At 34.1% G+C, this 17963-nt stretch overlaps 1 protein-coding gene across 1 annotated transcript; it reads right to left on the reverse strand.

Moving 5' to 3' along the window:
* Nucleotides 1–12540: 12540 nt before the first annotated feature.
* Nucleotides 12541–17755, reverse strand: LOC139844790 (serine/threonine-protein kinase BSK7-like). The gene is made up of 11 exons (XM_071835016.1): nucleotides 17419–17755; nucleotides 16654–16750; nucleotides 16285–16502; nucleotides 15742–15877; nucleotides 15313–15446; nucleotides 15126–15231; nucleotides 14864–14949; nucleotides 14588–14776; nucleotides 14306–14458; nucleotides 13636–13749; nucleotides 12541–13061 (listed from the first exon to the last, which is right to left on the reverse strand). Exons 2-11 carry the CDS (start codon nucleotides 16733–16735, stop codon nucleotides 12804–12806), a joined length of 1476 nt encoding a protein of 491 aa, XP_071691117.1. The 5' UTR covers nucleotides 16736–16750; nucleotides 17419–17755; the 3' UTR covers nucleotides 12541–12803.
* Between the last annotated feature and the right edge of the window lie 208 nt (nucleotides 17756–17963).

Consider the following 17963-nt stretch of genomic DNA (forward strand, 5'->3'; position numbering starts at 1 on the left):
CATATATCATATTCAAGCAAAGATAATCAGTATCCTGCTATGAAAGAGTAAACATAAATATAGACTTCAGATAACTGCCAACATGTTTGAGTTGTTCGACAGATTTGACCAGTTTTCCTTTCAACTAACTCGTTTAATTACCCGTTTTGACCAAAACGAAAGGGTTTTTTTTTTTTTTTTTTATAATGCCACTTTCTCATGGAGAATTGAAAATCAACTCTCATTCAATGGAATATCAATTGGCGGGAAAAGCAAGGAATTAAAGAGCATGATATATTATCAAATAAAGTCAACTTAATATTTGACCAAAAATGTCAAACCCACAAACACATTATCCAAACTGATTTAGGGTGATAACCAGGAACCAAGAGAAAACCAACCGTTAAACCATAGCCAAATATCACAGACAAAATATCAATATCTTCCTTTTTAACCAAATCCACAATCCATATTTAACAAACTTTGACCAAATCCCATAAACAATTTATATTCCTTCTGAAAAGGGGTTTGGGTGCTAATCCGTACACAAGCTCTTTTTTGCCATACACAACCAAATTAATATTTTGGACCATTTTATCCCTCTTTCTCATTTATGGGTAAAATAGTTGTGTATGGCTGTGAAGGGTAAAATGGTCCAAAATATTAATTTGGTTGTGTATGGCAAAAAAAAAGTTGTGTACAGATCAGCACCCTTTAAAAAGACATTGATTTATTCTCAGAAGTTCATTTATTTTAGTTCGGATCGAACAGGGGAACTAACAAGAGATATTGATCCTGCCATGGTTACAAATATACATGGTTGCATAATGTGCTGCCATCCAGTCGTTGAACAAAAATGTGGATCGAATCTTTGACTTCCACTAATATTTTTAGTAACAATTAACCCAATTATTATAGCTATGTCAACAACGGAACACACAAGGGAGGTTTTCTCAACCCATGACACAAAGCCATATCACAAGTGTCAATTTTGGACAGGTTCCGGGGTCCAACACCGAAAACCACACGGGATGCTTAATACAAACCAAAGGATAAAACCATATCAAAACGTAAAGTTTAAACTGATTTTAGCAAACCCATGGACATTTTTTCAACCTACAACGTAACGCCATTTCAAATCAGTAAACTTTAAACAAATTATGGGTAACCAACATCGAAACCTATACGGGATGCTTAAATCAAACCAAGGGGATGAAAACATATCAAAATGTCAAGTTTGAACAGATTTAGGCAAACCAGCATCGACGACCACAAGGGTGGGGAATGTCTTTTTACAAGCCATACCGAATCATTCACTTTAAAGATTTAGGCAAACCAGCTCTAAACCCACTAGAAACATTTTTTACAAGACACGGCATAAAACCGTATTGAAACCATAAATTTTAAACATATTTAGCTTTAACATAACTGAATCCCACAAGGGTCTGGACAACCTTTATATTACAAGAGATGGAATAAAGACATCGGAACCCTCATTTTAAACAGGTTTTGGCAAATCAACATTGAAACCCACAAGGGATATCTTTTCCAAGGCGAACAAGGACGATCTATAATCGTTATTTTTAAATAATTTGGTCAAACTAGACATCGAACCCACAAGGGTCATTTTGCCAAACTGCGAAATTAAAGCCATATTGAAATCGTCGATTTTAAATAGATATTGGCAACAAAAAAAAACTGAACCCAAAGGGGACATTTTATACAATCAACAGAGCCAAATCAAAAATGTCAATATCAGATGGGAGACAAATCGGCATCAAACATACAAGACATCAATACAATGACATAAGCCATACTGAAAATGCAAATTATGCAACAAATTTTGTAAACAACATTGAAACCCACAACGGACTTTTTATACAACTTGTGACATAAAGCCATATCAAAACCGTCCATTTTTAAGAACTTGGGCAATCTGACATTGAATCCAGCAATGGGCGCTTTCACAACCCATGACATAAAGTCATATTAAACATGTCAACTGAGAACAGGTTTTGGCAAACCAACATCAAAACTGACAAGGAACATATCTTACAGGCCAAAGCAAAAGCTATGTTGATAGCGTCACTTTTGAACGAACTTTGGCAAACTATTGAAACCGGCATGGGATGTATTTTGGATACCAAGGCATAAACCCATATAGAAACCGTCAACTTTTTAAAAAGAATTTGGTAAACCGTCATTGAAACCGACGAGTGACTTTTCTACACGCCAGACATAAAGCCATATCGAAACCGTCAATTTTATAGAGAAATTGATAAACCTTCATTGAAACCGACAAGGGACACTTTTACAAGTCAGGCATAAAGTCATATCGAAACCGTCAACTTCAAAAATAATATGGTAAACCGTCATTAAACCGACAAAGGACTTTTCACAAGCCATACATTAAGCCATATCAAAACTGTTTAAAAAGATATTGGTAACCGTCAATGAAACCGCAAGAGACTTTTTTACAAGCCATATAGTCAACTATAAAAAAATCTTGGTAAACCAACATTGACACCGACAAAGGACTTTTTTACAAGCTAGAAATTTAGCCACATAGAAACCGCCAACACTGAAAAGATGAAAAGACTGGTAAACCGTAACTGAAACCACATGGAATTTTCTACAAGCCAAGAAAATATCAAAACCCTCAATCGCAAACCATACTTTTTCATGGATCCATGATCATATGATCGTATTTCTTAGAATATGAGAAGGTTACGGTAACAACGTAACATATTACGTTAGTGTAATATATGTGTATTGGTAGCCACCGACCCATAATTTTTTGGGTAAAAAATAATTATATGGTAAACCGTCAACAGCACCCGACCGACCCATATTGTGACCCGCCCAATTGAACAGTTTTAAGTAATATATATCACAACGTCACAAACACAAAATTTGTAACCTTAAAAGGTCAATGTACTTCCCTGTAGAATTCAACATTACTTCCAAGGTTAAAGCCAAAAATAGGCTACAAACTTACACAAATGTACCGATGTCGCCCACAAACTCATTTCCATCCTACTGTCGCCTACAAACTTTCAAAAAGTGTACCGATGTAAACAAAAACTTTCAAAAAGTGTACCAATGTAAACAAAAATGACTTGCTACCGGCTAAACTGGTTAAAATCAACACGTGTCATTCGTGGATTGGATCTTGATTCTTAAAAAAAAAAAAAAAAAAAAAAATATCAGGTCAAAATTAGTATGTAACAGGTCAAAACTATAAAAATGTTGATATTAGCACATTTTTTGAAAGTTTGTAGGCGACAGTAGGACGGAAATGAGTTTGTGGGCGACATCGGTACATTTGTGTAAGTTTGTAGCCTATTTTTGGCTTTAACCCTACTTCCAAAATGCAAGTATATTTGGGTAAGGTTGAGTGTCAGCATGTGTTATTATGGCTGCTCGCATTCATCATCCATCAGAGCTGAATGCCATCAACGAACAGTTGTGGAAATTCAGATGAGTTTAAGTTTAATATGATTGCATCTGCCTGAAACAGAACTTACTGTTAACCTATTTGAATAATTATGAATAAAAACACTCAAGTATTGAACTTTCGGTTCTACGATTCTAAAAGGAAGTCCAATCAAGTCGGTTCTAGGAGAAAATGATAAATTATCTCTCCTAGGTTACTAAATCTTTGGTTTTACTGTGAGAAAGATCTTTGCAACAAAAGTTCATCTTATTGATATCATAAAATTGCGGGATCCATGTACAGGAGCTGCTGGTGCGTGATGCACTTTCCTCATTAATGAGGCTGTCAATCATAAGCTCCACGACAGAAACAAAAAAAAGATAACAAATAAGATTCATAAAAAAAAAGAAACTAAACTCCCTCTATTGTGCCTAGATAGTTTTAGAACGACGAATATGAAATAGTAAAACAAACCAGATAGGTTATCATATGTCTGTTCCATTCTGTCATTAAACGCAAATCTTGGAGGTGGACCCACAAATCCAGGAGGGGCGGAAATCTGGGATCTTGAAACTGTATCATCGTATGTTATGATATCAACAAAACGAACATATGATACGATAGAAGATGAAAGAAATAAATATAGTAGAAACGAATAAGCAGACATTACCTGAAATCTTATTTGATTAACATTTGAGTTACTAAAATTATTATCATGGTTGAAGTTGCGATGATTGTGACCGGACCCAAAATCACTCAAATGTTGGTTTCTATTTTTGTCCAAACAACCGATGCTCTTTAGAACTCCGTATCAATTTTCAGTAGCATTTTGGTTCAGACCAGCTCATTCATTAGATCAAGAATTGAATCTTAGGCCAAAAAATATACCGAAAGATCCTTTCCTATGGACCGACATAAGTAAGATTGTTGCATTGTTTCACAATCAACTGCAACTTTAGAGATTGGTATTATCATGGAAATTAAGGGATTAAAAAAAGGGAATGTAGGAGCGAAAACGTCAATTTTTAACGAACTTAGGAGAACCGACATCGAAACCAGCAAGGGGCGTTTTCACAACCCACGCTATAAAGTCATATCAAAATGTAAACAGATTAGGAAACCACAAGGGACGTACCTTATCAGCAGAGGCATAAAACCATATTAAACATGACAACTTAGAACAGGTTTTGGCAAGCCAACATCGAAACTGACAAGGAACGTATCTTACAATCCAAGGCATAAAGCTATGTTGAAACCGTCAACTTTGAACAAATTTTAGCAAACCAACCGACATGGGACGTATTTTGAAAGCCAGGGCATATATAGCCATATAGAAAAACATCAACTTCAAAAATATTTTGGTAAACCGTCACTCAAACCAACAAGTGACTTATTAAGAAGCCAGTCATAAAGCCATATCGAGACCATCAAATTCAAAAAGAATATGGTAAACCGTCATAACCGACAACAGACTTTTATAAAAGTCAAACAATGTTAAAAAGATTGTGGGTCATTGAAATTGAGAAGGGACATTCATATATAAGCCAAACATAAAGTCGAATCGGAACCGTCAACTTCAAAGATTTTGATAAAAATTTACACTAGCAAAGGACTTTTAAACAAGTCATTCGTAAAGCCATATCGAATCCGTCAAATTTAAAAAGATTTTGGTAAACCTCACAGGGTGCATTTTAGCCAAACTGTAGCATAAAGCCATATTGAAGTCGTCAATTGCAAACAGATTTTTGAAAATCAGAAAAGGTTACAGTAACAATGCAACACATTACGTAGTGTAATATCTGTGTATTGGTAGTGACCAACCCATATTTATTTAGGGTAAAATATAATTTAATGGTAAACCATTAACAGCTGCGACTGACACATATTGTGACCCGCCCAATTTAACAACTTTTAGTATCACAAACAAAATAAATGTAACCTTAAAAGATCAAAATACTTCCCTTCCTTGTAGAATCCAACTTCACATCCATATTCAACCAACTTTTTTGATAATTTACGGACTATCATAACTATGTGAACAACAGTACACACAAGGGACATTTTTACAAGCCATGGCATAAAGCCATATCGAAACCGTCATTGAAACCGACAATAGACTTTTATAAAAGTCCGGCATAAAGCCACATCGAAACCGTCATTGAAACCGCGAGAATAGACTTTTATAAAAGTCGGGCATAAAGCAATATCGAAACCGTCATTGAAACCGTCAATAGAATTTTATACAAGTCAGGCATAAAGCCATATCTAAACCGTTAATGAAACCGACAATAGACTTCTATAGAAGTCGGGCATAAAACCATATCGAAACCGCCATTAAAACCGACAATAGACTTTTATAAAAGTCGGGCATAAAGCCATATCGGAACCGCCATTAAAACCGACAATAGACTTTTATAAAAGTCGGGCATAAAGCCATATCGAAACCGTCATTGAAACAGACAATAGACTTCTATAAAAGTCGGGCATAAAGCCATATGAAAACCGTCATTGAAACCGTCAATAGACTTTTATAAAAGTCGGGCATAAAGCCATATCGAAACCGTCATTGAAACCGACAATAGACTTTTATAGAAGTCTGGCATAAAGCCATATCGAAACCGTCAACTTCATAAAGATTTAGGTAAACCGTCATTGAATCCGACAAGGGACTTTTTTGCATGTCATGATAAAGCCATAATAGAACCCGTCAAATCTAAAGAGATTTTGGTAAACCTTCATTGAAACCGACAAGGGACTCGTTTACAAATCAGAAATTAAGCCATATTAAAACCGTCAACTTTAAAACAATTACAGTAAACCGTCATGAAAACCGAGAAGGGACTTCTACATGTCATGAATAAAGCCATATCAAAACCATCAACTTTATAAAGATTTTGATAAACCATCATTGAACCGACAAGGTACTTTTTTACATGTCATGCATAAAGCCATATAGAACCGTCAAATTTAAAGAGATTATGGTAAACCGAGTCACAAGGGCCATTTGTTACTAGCTACACCATAGCCATATCAAAACCAACAATCTTAAGTAGATTTTGGTAAACCAACATCGAAACCATATGGATGCTTAATACAAAGGAGTGAAAACATATCAAAATGGAAAATTTGAACAGATTTAGGCAAACCGGCATCGAGGATCACACAAGGGCGGGGAGTGTCTTTTACAAGCAATGGCAAATAGCCATATCGAAACAGTCACTTTTGAAATTTAGGCAAACCTACCAGAAACATTTTTTACAAGACATGGCATAAATGATAAAACCGTATTGAAACCACCGATTATTAACATATTTAGCTTTACCAGATTTAAAACCTACAAAGGGACTGGGAACCTTTTTTTCTACAAGAGATGGCATAAAGACATCAGAACCTTCCTTTTAATAGGTTTTAGGAAATCAATATTGAATCCCACAAGGGAAATCTTTTACAAAGTAAACAAGGACATTTCAAAATCCTCATTTATAAAGGGGTTGGTCAAACCGACAGTGAAACCCACAAGGGTTTTATTTTTAACGAACTGTAGCATAAAGCCATATTGAAATTGTCGATTTTAAAACAGATTTTGGCAAGATACACTGAAACCAAATGGCACGTTTTATACAATCAGATGGGAGGCAAACCAACATCAAAACAACCGACGACATAAAGCCGTTGTGAAACTGCAAATTATGCAACAAATTTTGTTACATCGATGCCGACAAAGGACGTTTTATACAACCTATGACATACAGCCATATCAAAACCGACAATTTTTTAGCGAACTTAGGCAAACTGACATAAAAACTAGCAAGGGGTGCTTTCACAACCCATGGCATAAGTCATATCAAAGTCGTCAACTTTAAACAGATAAGGAAACCACAAGGGACGTATGTTAAAAGCAGAGGCATAAAGCCATATCAAAATCGTCAATTTTATAAAGAATATGGTAAACCATCATTGAAACTGACAATACACTTTTATAAAAGTCGGGCATAAAGCCATATCGAAACCGTCATTGAAACCGACAATAGACTTTTATAAAATTCGGGCATAAAGCCATATCAAAACCGTCATTGAAACCGACAATAGACTTTTATAAAAGTCGGGCATAAAGACATATCGAAACCATCATTGAAACCGACAATGGACTTTTTTACAAGTCAGGCATAAAGCCATATCGAAACCGTCATTGAAACCGACAATAGACTTTTATACAAGTCGGGCATAAAGCCATATCGAAACCGTCATTGAAACCGACAATAGACTTTTATAAAAGTCGGGCATGAAGCCATATTGAAACCGTCATTGAAACCGACAATAGACTTTTATAAAAGTCGGGCATAAAGCCATATCGAAACCGTCATTGAAACCGACAATAGACTTTTATAAAAGTCGGGCATGAAGCCATATTGAAACCGTCATTGAAACCGACAATAGACTTTTATAAAAGTCGGGCATAAAGCCATATCGAAAGGGGAGTGATTCGTACACCACCTGTTTTTAGCCGTACACCACTAAACATGCTTTACAGTTTGTTGTACAGTACAACACTGTAAAGCATGTTTAGTGGTGTACGGCTAAAAAAAGGTGGTGTACGAATCAACACCCATATCGAAACCGGCAATAGACTTTTATAGAAGTCGGGCATGAAGCCATATTGAACCCGTCAACTAAATAAAGATTTTGGTAAACCGTCATTGAGACCGAGAAGGGACTTTTTTACAAGTCAGAAACAAAGCCATATCAAAACCTTTAAACTTTTTAAAGATTTTGGTAAACCGACATTGAAACCGACGAGGGACTTTTTTACAAGTTAGAAATAAAGCCATATCAAAACCATCAACTTTTTAAAGATTTTGGTAAACCGTCATTGAAACCGACAAGGGACTTTTTACATGTCATGCATAAAGCCATATCGAACCCGACAAATTTAAAGATATTTTGGTAAACCGTCATTGAAACCGAACAAGGACTTTTTTTACAAGTCATGCATAAAGCCAAATTGAAACATTCAACTTTGAAAAGATTTTTGGTAAATCGTCCTTGAAACAGACAATGGACTTTTTACAAGTCAGGCACAATATCGAAACCGTCAACTTTCTAAAGATTTTGGTAAACCGTCGTTGAAACCTACTAGGGACTTTTTTACAAGCCAGTAATATCGAAACCCTCAACTTTAAAAGTATTTTGATAATCCAACGTTGACCTTTTTTACAAGCTAGACATAAAGTCATATCGAAAGCGTCTAACTTTAAAGAAACTTTTAGAGACTGTCATTGAAACCACTTTTAAAGTTATATCAAAACCGACAGTTAAAAAAAGATTTTGGCAAACCGGTACAAGTAAAACAATATTGAAACCAACAATTTTGAGCAGACTTATAAGACAAACAATTATTCCTCAAAAAGCAGTGTATATTACTAACTAGAGCTCAAAGCCATCAATATTTCAATCTTTAATGGAGTATTAATAGATTTGAGGAATATTCATTTGAGTACATAAATTAAGTGATTACAACTCGATTTGAGGAATATTCATTTGAGTCCATAAATTAAGTTGAGATTCAAGGGACCAATGAGAGTGCGACATGTGTCACGAAAATCACATGTGATTGAAAAAAAAAATTCAAAAATTTTTTTTTTGAAAAAAAAAATTTTAAAATTTTTTTTCGAAATTTTAAAATTAAGTTGAAAAAAAAAATTTTAAAATTTTTTTTTCGAAATTTAAAAAAAAAAAAATTTTTTTTAAATTTTTTTTTTACAATCACATGTGATTTACCTGCACAATCACATGTGATTGAATTGTACAATCACATGTGATTGGATTTGCCATGCACAATCACATGTGATTTTTTAAAAAAAAAATTCGGGAAAAAAAATTTTCGAAAAAAAATTAAAAAAAAAAATTTTTGAATTTTTTTTTTCAATCACATGTGATTTTCGCGCTACATGTCGCGTTCTCATTGGTAACTTTGTTTTCAAGCAAATTTATGGATGCAAACTAACATTGAAACCTACAAGGGACTTCTTTTACAAAGCCATGGCCTAAACCCATCTTGAAACCGTCAATTTTCAAGATTTAGCCAACAAAACATCCAAACAAACAAAGAAATAAACTTTTTCTTAACAAGCCCAAATCTTTCCCCATTAAGAATTAGAATTAAAATCTATATTTTCCCAATTGAGATTAGGACTCAATTGGGCAAAAAAAAAAAAAAATCGTTCCGTATTTACTTATGGGTCGTTGTTTTGCAAAACATAAACTTTAAAGAAAATAGATTTATAGATCGAAAAAGTTTCAAGAACGTACCACCGTCAGATCATTTTTCGACCACCTGCCATACGATTTTCACCGCCTGCCGTACAATTTTTACTGCTCTCAAACGAAATTAAGAAAATACAACAACCACCGCCCAAACGGAGTTAACAAATGGTGGTGGTGGTGGTGGTGGTGGTGGTGTTACGATGGCCTAATGAAGAGAGTTACCGTTGTGAATTCGGTCAATTTGGAATGTGTTTATATATAATACTTAATTCTAGGGTTTAATTAGGAATGATATCGACATGGTTGCGTGTTTTTTTAAGCGTGTTTTTATATTTATAAACAGGTTCTCTTTTTCTTATCCATCTATAATAATTAAAATTAAATTATGATTTAATTATTAAATTTAAACAAGATTAATTTTAATTTAAGAAGTTTTTTAAACATAGGAGTATACGACTGATGATTATATTTTAAAGATTTAGAAGTACTTAAAAATATTTGTATAATTATCCACTCAATGTTGCATTAGTTAGTATTACACATTATAGATTTATAGTAAGCATATTAATTAATATTAATATTAATATTAATATTAATATTAATATTAATATTAATATTAATATTAATATTAATATTAATAATAATTAAATAAATAATCAATGATAAATATAAGTTAGATTAGACATGCATATTATTACCATTGAAGTTGAGTAGGAATACTAACTGTTTAAAATATATGATGATACGCATATTTAATTTGTATCAAGTAAGCATCATTTGTGTAAGAATTATGTATATTTGTCAAATAAAACATTAAAGAAATTCAGAAAATGTGTCGTTTCCGGCTAGAAGCAAGGAAAGGGTCAAAAGTCAAACCGGCTGACGGACACGATGGTGACACATAAGTCATCCGGACGCTATCCGAATACATAAAACGGCGGGCAAAGGATTGATATACAAAACGTCCAGGTGAAATCCGTGAAAACAAATATGACAAAGGAACCTAATATAAGTCGTCAAGAGGCTAAACAAATGAAAGGTATAAATTATAAACTTCACACGAGAAACGTCTACCGGGTGGAATGATACCGTATAGAAAGACTTCGGGTGTGTTTTCACATAAGCCCTTCTACTTGGTTAAGTGTGTAGGTTGCCATGTAAGCTGCACACAGTCAGCAGAATAAGAATGACAAACGTACCGTCCAGAAGATTGTCCGGATAGAGGATACCGTGAAGAAACACTTGATAACTCTTAAGACTAAGCCCTTCTACTTGGTTAAGTGTGAAGGTTACCCTGTAACTAGCGCACGGACATCAAAATATCTGAACCATAGCACACGAATGGCATTTTCATGCCACGTCAGCTCATGGTCCCATAAAAGTTTGTTATGCCAGTTTATTACAACCATGAAAGGGACATGTGCCACATAATCATTCAACAAACTTTTGGCATCCATAAATACACTCCTTAGATCATTCATTACACAGACAATTGACAATTGCAACATAACAAATATGTCGTCACTCTGCCAAAACCATCACTCACTAGAGTCACTCCGATTGAGTTCCGGTCATCACCGAACTCAATCTCATTAAGATATTAATCTATTCAATCCAATTGGATAGATTTATTCGATTGATTGTTTTACGCCCTCGCGAATTATCAGATTCCGATCGGGTTTGCACGAGTGCCGGAGTCAAAACAATCTATCAACCACTTTTTTTTTTCAAATTAGCGCTCAAACTAAAATCCAACAATTTTACATTTGATCAATATACATATTTCGATCATGAGTAGTTTATGTAGTTGACTTGTGATGTTTGATGATGAAAAAATACTAGTCCATCTGTATATTCACTTAAAAAAGTCTATAGAATTGTTCATTACCTATTTTGTTTTTTAAAATGTAGAAAAAAGGAAGCAGCGTAATGATTGATAATTATCATTCATCACATGTGTGACGAATGATATTACACTGGTGATGAATGATATTACACTTCTTATATCGAATTCGAATAAAATAGTGAGCATGACTTTTATTTGTATACATTATTTTATTATAATTATAATATAATATTTGATAATTATATAATATATATAAGAATTCTATATAATTATAGATAGATAATCAAGTCGAGTTCAAACTTATATGATTTCAAACAAGTTGAGTTCAAGCTTAATATATCAAGTACGAAACGAGCGAGTTAAAGTTCGACCTCCTTGAATTGGAATAAGTTGAGCTTTAACCTTTTCGAGCCCATCTTTACACATTCTTAAAGGTTAATTAGTAAAACATAATAGAAGGTTTTTCTATGATTGAAAGGAAACGGAATGTTTAACGTCAATCAAGATTTACGAGTATGATATTGTGCTACCTATTTAAAACTAATGATAACAGCTGCGGAAAATGATTTCACTTTATATCTTAAAAATTATTTTAGCAGTAAACATGACTGCTATGTGTGATGGAAATCGTATGCAACACTATACATTTCCATTATATACAGTAAGTACTTTGGTAGTTCATAATTACAATTAGAGTATAGATATAAACCTTTAAAAAGAAACTTACGAAAAATTAAAAAATATATATTTTATAAAAAATATATAAGAAAAAATAATAAGCCAAATGATACAGATGCAGTCATGCAGATATGGTCTATTAAAAAAAAATGGGAATGGAAACTTTTGTTATTAAACTACAATGGTAAACACCACAATGTTTTGGGTGTGCACAATGTCTTACATTCGCGGACTTTTAGAATATAAAAGTAACTACATTAAGTAGCTACATACTCATGAACAGAATGTCAAAAACTGAGAAGGGGCAACACAATCTTGTTGTACACAAACTACACCATGTATTATCAACCGAGTTCTTACTTTGCAATTAGATTTCCCAAAAGATTTAAGAAACCATATCTGTTTTCTATCCATCAATACATAATTTACTCCACATGCAAAAAGAAAAGTAAATAACAAATCAACATAAAGCCCAAGGGCAATATCGTCATTTAACGCATATAAAAGAACCGTTTAATCGGCTCTCATTTTTCATACCAAAAAAACCACGTCAACTATAAATAACAGAATTTACAATATACGACAATGGCAACAACTTGGTTATTGTCCATTGGTGGTGGTTCCAGATTTTTTGGATTCGAGAGTGGCAGCCTCCTTAAGAGCCACATGGGCTTCGGTTTCCATTTTAAGGGCGAAAAGTGAGGTGGCTTGTAGATATGAAGCAATGTGCCACACAGGCGAGATCACTTGTGCTTGCATAGCATCACTTAAGGCTTCTTTAGGCATGTCGTTCATGAGGTACGATAAACTACGCCGAGCATATACAGTAGGAGATACGGTTGGTCCATATTCAATGAACTGCAAACAAAAGAAAGATCAACTATATGTATGAATGTATGTATCAAAAGGATCATGAGTATATATGGATACAATAATCAATTTGAATACTAAGATGCACAATATAATAAAATAACAACGGTTGAGTGATCTACATGGGTTGTTTCCACCAAAGAGCCAACGGCTTGGCGGTATCGAGGTCACCCTTACAACCTTGAGGTTCATAGTTCGAGTCCTGCTTAGGACATTTCGTGGTGTATATATCGGCGTTAGTATTAGGTAGGTGTGTGAGTTTGCCTTTAAAAAAAAAAAAACATGGGTTGTTTCCACTCGTATTTAATCAGTGTTGCAGCACTCGGAATTACTCGGCGAGTACTTGGTTTTTACAACTCGGGGTTTGTCAAACTTGGCCAAAACTCTGGATTACTCGAAAAATCGATCAAAACTTGGGATTACTCGGAAAATCGGTCTAAGTCAAACTTGGTCAACATTCGAGTACCCCCGAGTTTCCGAGTACAATGTCCCGACCAAGTATTCCCCGAGTAGCGATTTTTACAACCTTGATTAAAATAAACAAGTAAACAAGGGAAATTACCTGCGTATAGCACTCTATTGCAGTGCTAAATTCTTTTTGCCGAAATGCAACATCACCCTTCTTTTTCGAGTTCAGTGACTCTTGCATTTGATCGGTCCACATTTGAAACGAGAGCTTAAACGAAAAACAAATAAATCAGAAAGTATCAAAAGCTAATATACAGCTGGCAACATTTTTCATCTGAAAATTATTGAGAACTATTAGGTAAAAGTTTCGTCTAACTTAAGGTAGTAGAGGTGGCATTTTCAACCCATTTTTGTAAAACAGACCAATTCCGCATGAAGATATACAGTAAAAACAAACAAAATGGGTAAAATCTATATCTATATTGCTTGGTTAAAAGAAAGTAGTGGTCAAAAGTCCATAGTTAGATACCTCTTTAAAGTGGATTGAAACCTACAAAATAGTTTTTTCTTTTACCTTTGTTTTGGCGAAATACATAAATATATAAATTAATAAGGATCCGAAGATCAAAATTGAGGTACAATGGCAGGCTCGATAACTGGTGTGAAAAGATATGATGATCCACTAGCAATATTGTGCACTAACTAATGAAGGGAGCTCTAACATACAACCTAACCCCGAGTAAATCAACATTGAACCAAATCATACAAACAACAAACAAAATAGTTTAATATAAGAATATTAGATATTAGATATTATATATAACCTCAGTTGTTTGTCCTGCGTCATCTTTATAAGAAAGCTGTTCCATAACCTCGTGTATCGCAGTCAAATCCATTCTTAAGCAAGCTTCACCAAGTGGAGATCGAGGTAAAAATGAGGTAGTCGTTTGGATACCCATCAACACGTGTGATGGAATCTAAATGCCAAAAAATTATATTAGATTACAATAAGTGATCCTCAAATGCAGGTAATGGTTTTGATGATCTACAAATTCTGTAAATGGCAAAAGTTAGGTATTATTCACAGGGCCAATATGTCAACAAACCTCGGTCTCCTTTTGAAGAGAAATTAGAGCGGACACTACCGTTTTTGGATCTGGGCGTTCTCGGGGTTCATATTGCAAACAACGAGAAGCCAGACGCACCAACTCGGTTCCGTCATCATTAGAGAATTGTCCTTCTAGACATGAATCTGTAAGCATTTGAAGGTTCCGATCCCGTATCAAATCAAGCGCCTAAAACAACAAAACAAATTCATATAAATACGATTTCGAACTAATTATCTACAAGGCTTCATCTTTCGTAATAATGTCTGTACTTACGTGGCTAGGAGGAATGTGCTTTCCGCTAAGAAGGTCAAGCAAAAGAGTCCCAAAGCTATATATGACACTTTCTGGAGTTACTCTCCCTGCATAAATATTAGAAAAGTGGTTGAATACTTGTAAAATTACCAAAATACCCTTCAATAATGACAAGCTTATAGGTAAAGAGGTAGGCCAAGCTTAAAAATTTCAAAACTTGGAAACATTTGCAACTATGATGGAATAAAAACAAACTCTTGAATTTAGTTTTATGTAAACGTACCGGTTTTCAAATACTCGGGAGGAGTAAACGCAAGATTTGTACTATAACTTTTACCATCTCTACTATTCTTCATGAGCCCAAAACATGAAAGTCTCGGATTACCTTCCTGTAAAAATATAACGCATGAATAATTGGATCCAATGAAGATTCAAGAATCAAGAAAAAGTATCAAAAACCATAACTTTACCTCATCAAACAAGACTCGATAAGCATTGAGGTCGTGATAAAGAGCACGGCCTTTACTTGTACAATATTCAAGAGCTTCTGCAAGATGTAGCACCACTCGTAACCTCATTGCCCACTTCATTGGGTGTGATTCCCCTAATTTAACAGAGCTTATACCGTAAGCCACGGCAAAGAAACACACACAATACACAATTGCAACTCATTTATGTGAATGTAGACCATTTGTGTCAACATGTCATATTTGATTGCTAACGGGTCAAATGGGTAGAGACCGTAGAGTTATATAAGTTTGTCTTTTACAATGGGTCAAATAGATTGAATAGATTAAAAACGCCCCAAAGCATACTAAACTGTACATCAACCTCCTATATTGTTCAATACAAAGGATCTTGGTCATTAATTATTTAAAAAGGAAAAAAAAAATCCTTACAATGAAACAGATGTTTTGCAAGTGTATTATTGGGCATATATTCAGCCACGAGTAATCTTTCGTCATCTTCACAGCAGCAACCAAGGAGATTAGCAAGCCTGACATTACGAAGTTGGCCGACAGATTTTGCTTCTTCCTAATATTTCACACATTCTCAAATATCAATCCAACGACGGTGCATACTTTTGATAAGTGCGAGTAATGTTGAATAAAATTTAAAATGACAAGTGACAAGTTTGCCCAAATTAACGTATACAAACCAAAGTCCATAAAATCCTTTTTTCTTCAGGGTCTATAATACTAAAAATTCAAGAAAATTTCTTTATTTAAATATAGTGATTCAATGAAGCTTTTACACAGCAGCAACCAAAAGATCTGTAAGGTACTAAGGGATGGAGATATTCACATATGGATTGCACAAACTTATCTTAGTACTTTCATTCTCAATTTAATACTGAAGTTCATAACTAATACTTAACTTTAAATAAATATAGCATTGGCCCATCAACAAACAAAGTGTTTTTATTAGCGGTACACTGGTACCTTGAATTGTTGAGAATCAGGCCAAGCTGATCGATTAAAGCGCTTTACAGCTATCCTCATTTGATTGTCGAGTTTCCCTTTATAGACGACATTTGGTGCCTTCTCACCGTGCTCAGAAACAATGTTCTCAACAGCAAAACCAGATGTCGCATTTATAAGTTGCTCCAATTTGAATTCTTTGAACGCAGTTGGGTCACTCGACTCCTCTTCCTTGCTCCCTTAAATAACAATAAAACCACACAATATGTCATAATGGGTCAATTTGACTCTAAGTTATTGCTAATGGTCAACCCCCATCCGATTTGACTCGTTACCCAGTTTTCCCAAACTGCTCATTTTGCCACCTATAATATCCAGCTGAAAACATACCAACTTTTGGATCCTCGAGAACCGATGAATCCTGTGACGAGACTAGACAGCACGGAATGAGCTTGGTGCAAAGCGAACCCATAAAGTAGACTTCTCACTATAACAAGAAAGCAATAAATATCAGAGAATGAACAAATAGTTTATGTATGCAGCCTAAATGCAATAATCACTTTTTAAAAACACATCCAAACACTACTGTAATGAAATATAAGACTTCTGATTTCAGTTTGGAGTCAAGAATATTTATATCTATTATTCCCAAAAAAGTTTTGCTGTTGACTTCTGTGTGTCAAATTAATGAACAATTACTTTTTTTTCTTTGAAATTGACATGATCTTTCAAAACATAAACTACACCTACTTGCTTTCCTATAAAAAGATTAACTACACTTACATATATAAAAAGTATATAGACTAATATAAGAATCCAAGTTATATTTATCTAAATAGGTACCAGATTTGACTACCGAATCAAGAAATAAAAGCTGACTACTTTCAGCAATATCAATTCATCAAATTCAAAATTCAAAAGATTCATCAAAGATAAACTCCACTTTCAAGCTTAAACATGATAAGTTTCATACAGAAGGATACAAATATATGTCACTCTTGAATAAACACAAATTCCATAGAGTTTTTGAAAATATCATAAAATTAAGCTGAGATTATAGATGATTACAAACCAAATGATGTGATATTGAATGCATTAAACTCCAAAGAGATAAACCCAAAAAAGAAAATTAAAAAATAAAGTTAAAAATCATACCTTTTTGTATAATTAATCTCTTTGTTTTTTGAAGTCAACTACTCCAGTAAGCACCAAAAAGGAAAAAGTCAACTTTCTTGCACCTTTTATAATTCTTGAATCACACACACCCAAAAAAACCCTAACTTTTTGTCAAGTCTCTGAATTTCAACAGCAGAATCCAAATTGAAAACCTTTAGTATGATCAGCAAATCACATCAGCTGCTAAACACCATTTCCTGTTTCACACAGGATCCACATTTAATTGTGAATTACCAAATATACCCCTGCACGTAATAATTTCATAACGGTTACTGGTGTGTTGGTTAGTTTTTATATGCCTAGTTGCCGGATAAAATAATATGGGTTCAGTCAATTTTGTAATCTTGAAGTATAAGCAAATATCCTCGTAAAGTGTTTCAAGTGTTAAACCATCAATGTTTTGAAATTTGGAGGTTGAAATCAAGACAAAAAATTTGTGTAGGGTTAAAATGAGAAAAAGTGAAACTTTGATGATTACTCGCTGTATATCATCATTATCATTAATTCATTATGCATTTTATCGT

Source organism: Rutidosis leptorrhynchoides, chromosome 4 (genome assembly GCF_046630445.1).
Source record: "Rutidosis leptorrhynchoides isolate AG116_Rl617_1_P2 chromosome 4, CSIRO_AGI_Rlap_v1, whole genome shotgun sequence".
In the NCBI taxonomy this organism is placed as follows: Eukaryota; Viridiplantae; Streptophyta; class Magnoliopsida; order Asterales; family Asteraceae; genus Rutidosis; species Rutidosis leptorrhynchoides.

Excerpts from the sequence above, each read along its gene's own strand:
- LOC139844790 (XM_071835016.1), bottom strand. The coding sequence starts at position 16,735 with ATGGGTTCGCTTTGCACCAAGCTCATTCCGTGCTGTCTAGTCTCGTCA. Across the intron at positions 14,777-14,863 it reads AGCACATTCCTCCTAGCCAC|GCGCTTGATTTGATACGGGA; the intron begins GTAAGTACAGAC and ends TTGTTGTTTTAG. Across the intron at positions 13,062-13,635 it reads CAATAGAGTGCTATACGCAG|TTCATTGAATATGGACCAAC; the intron begins GTAATTTCCCTT and ends TTTTGTTTGCAG.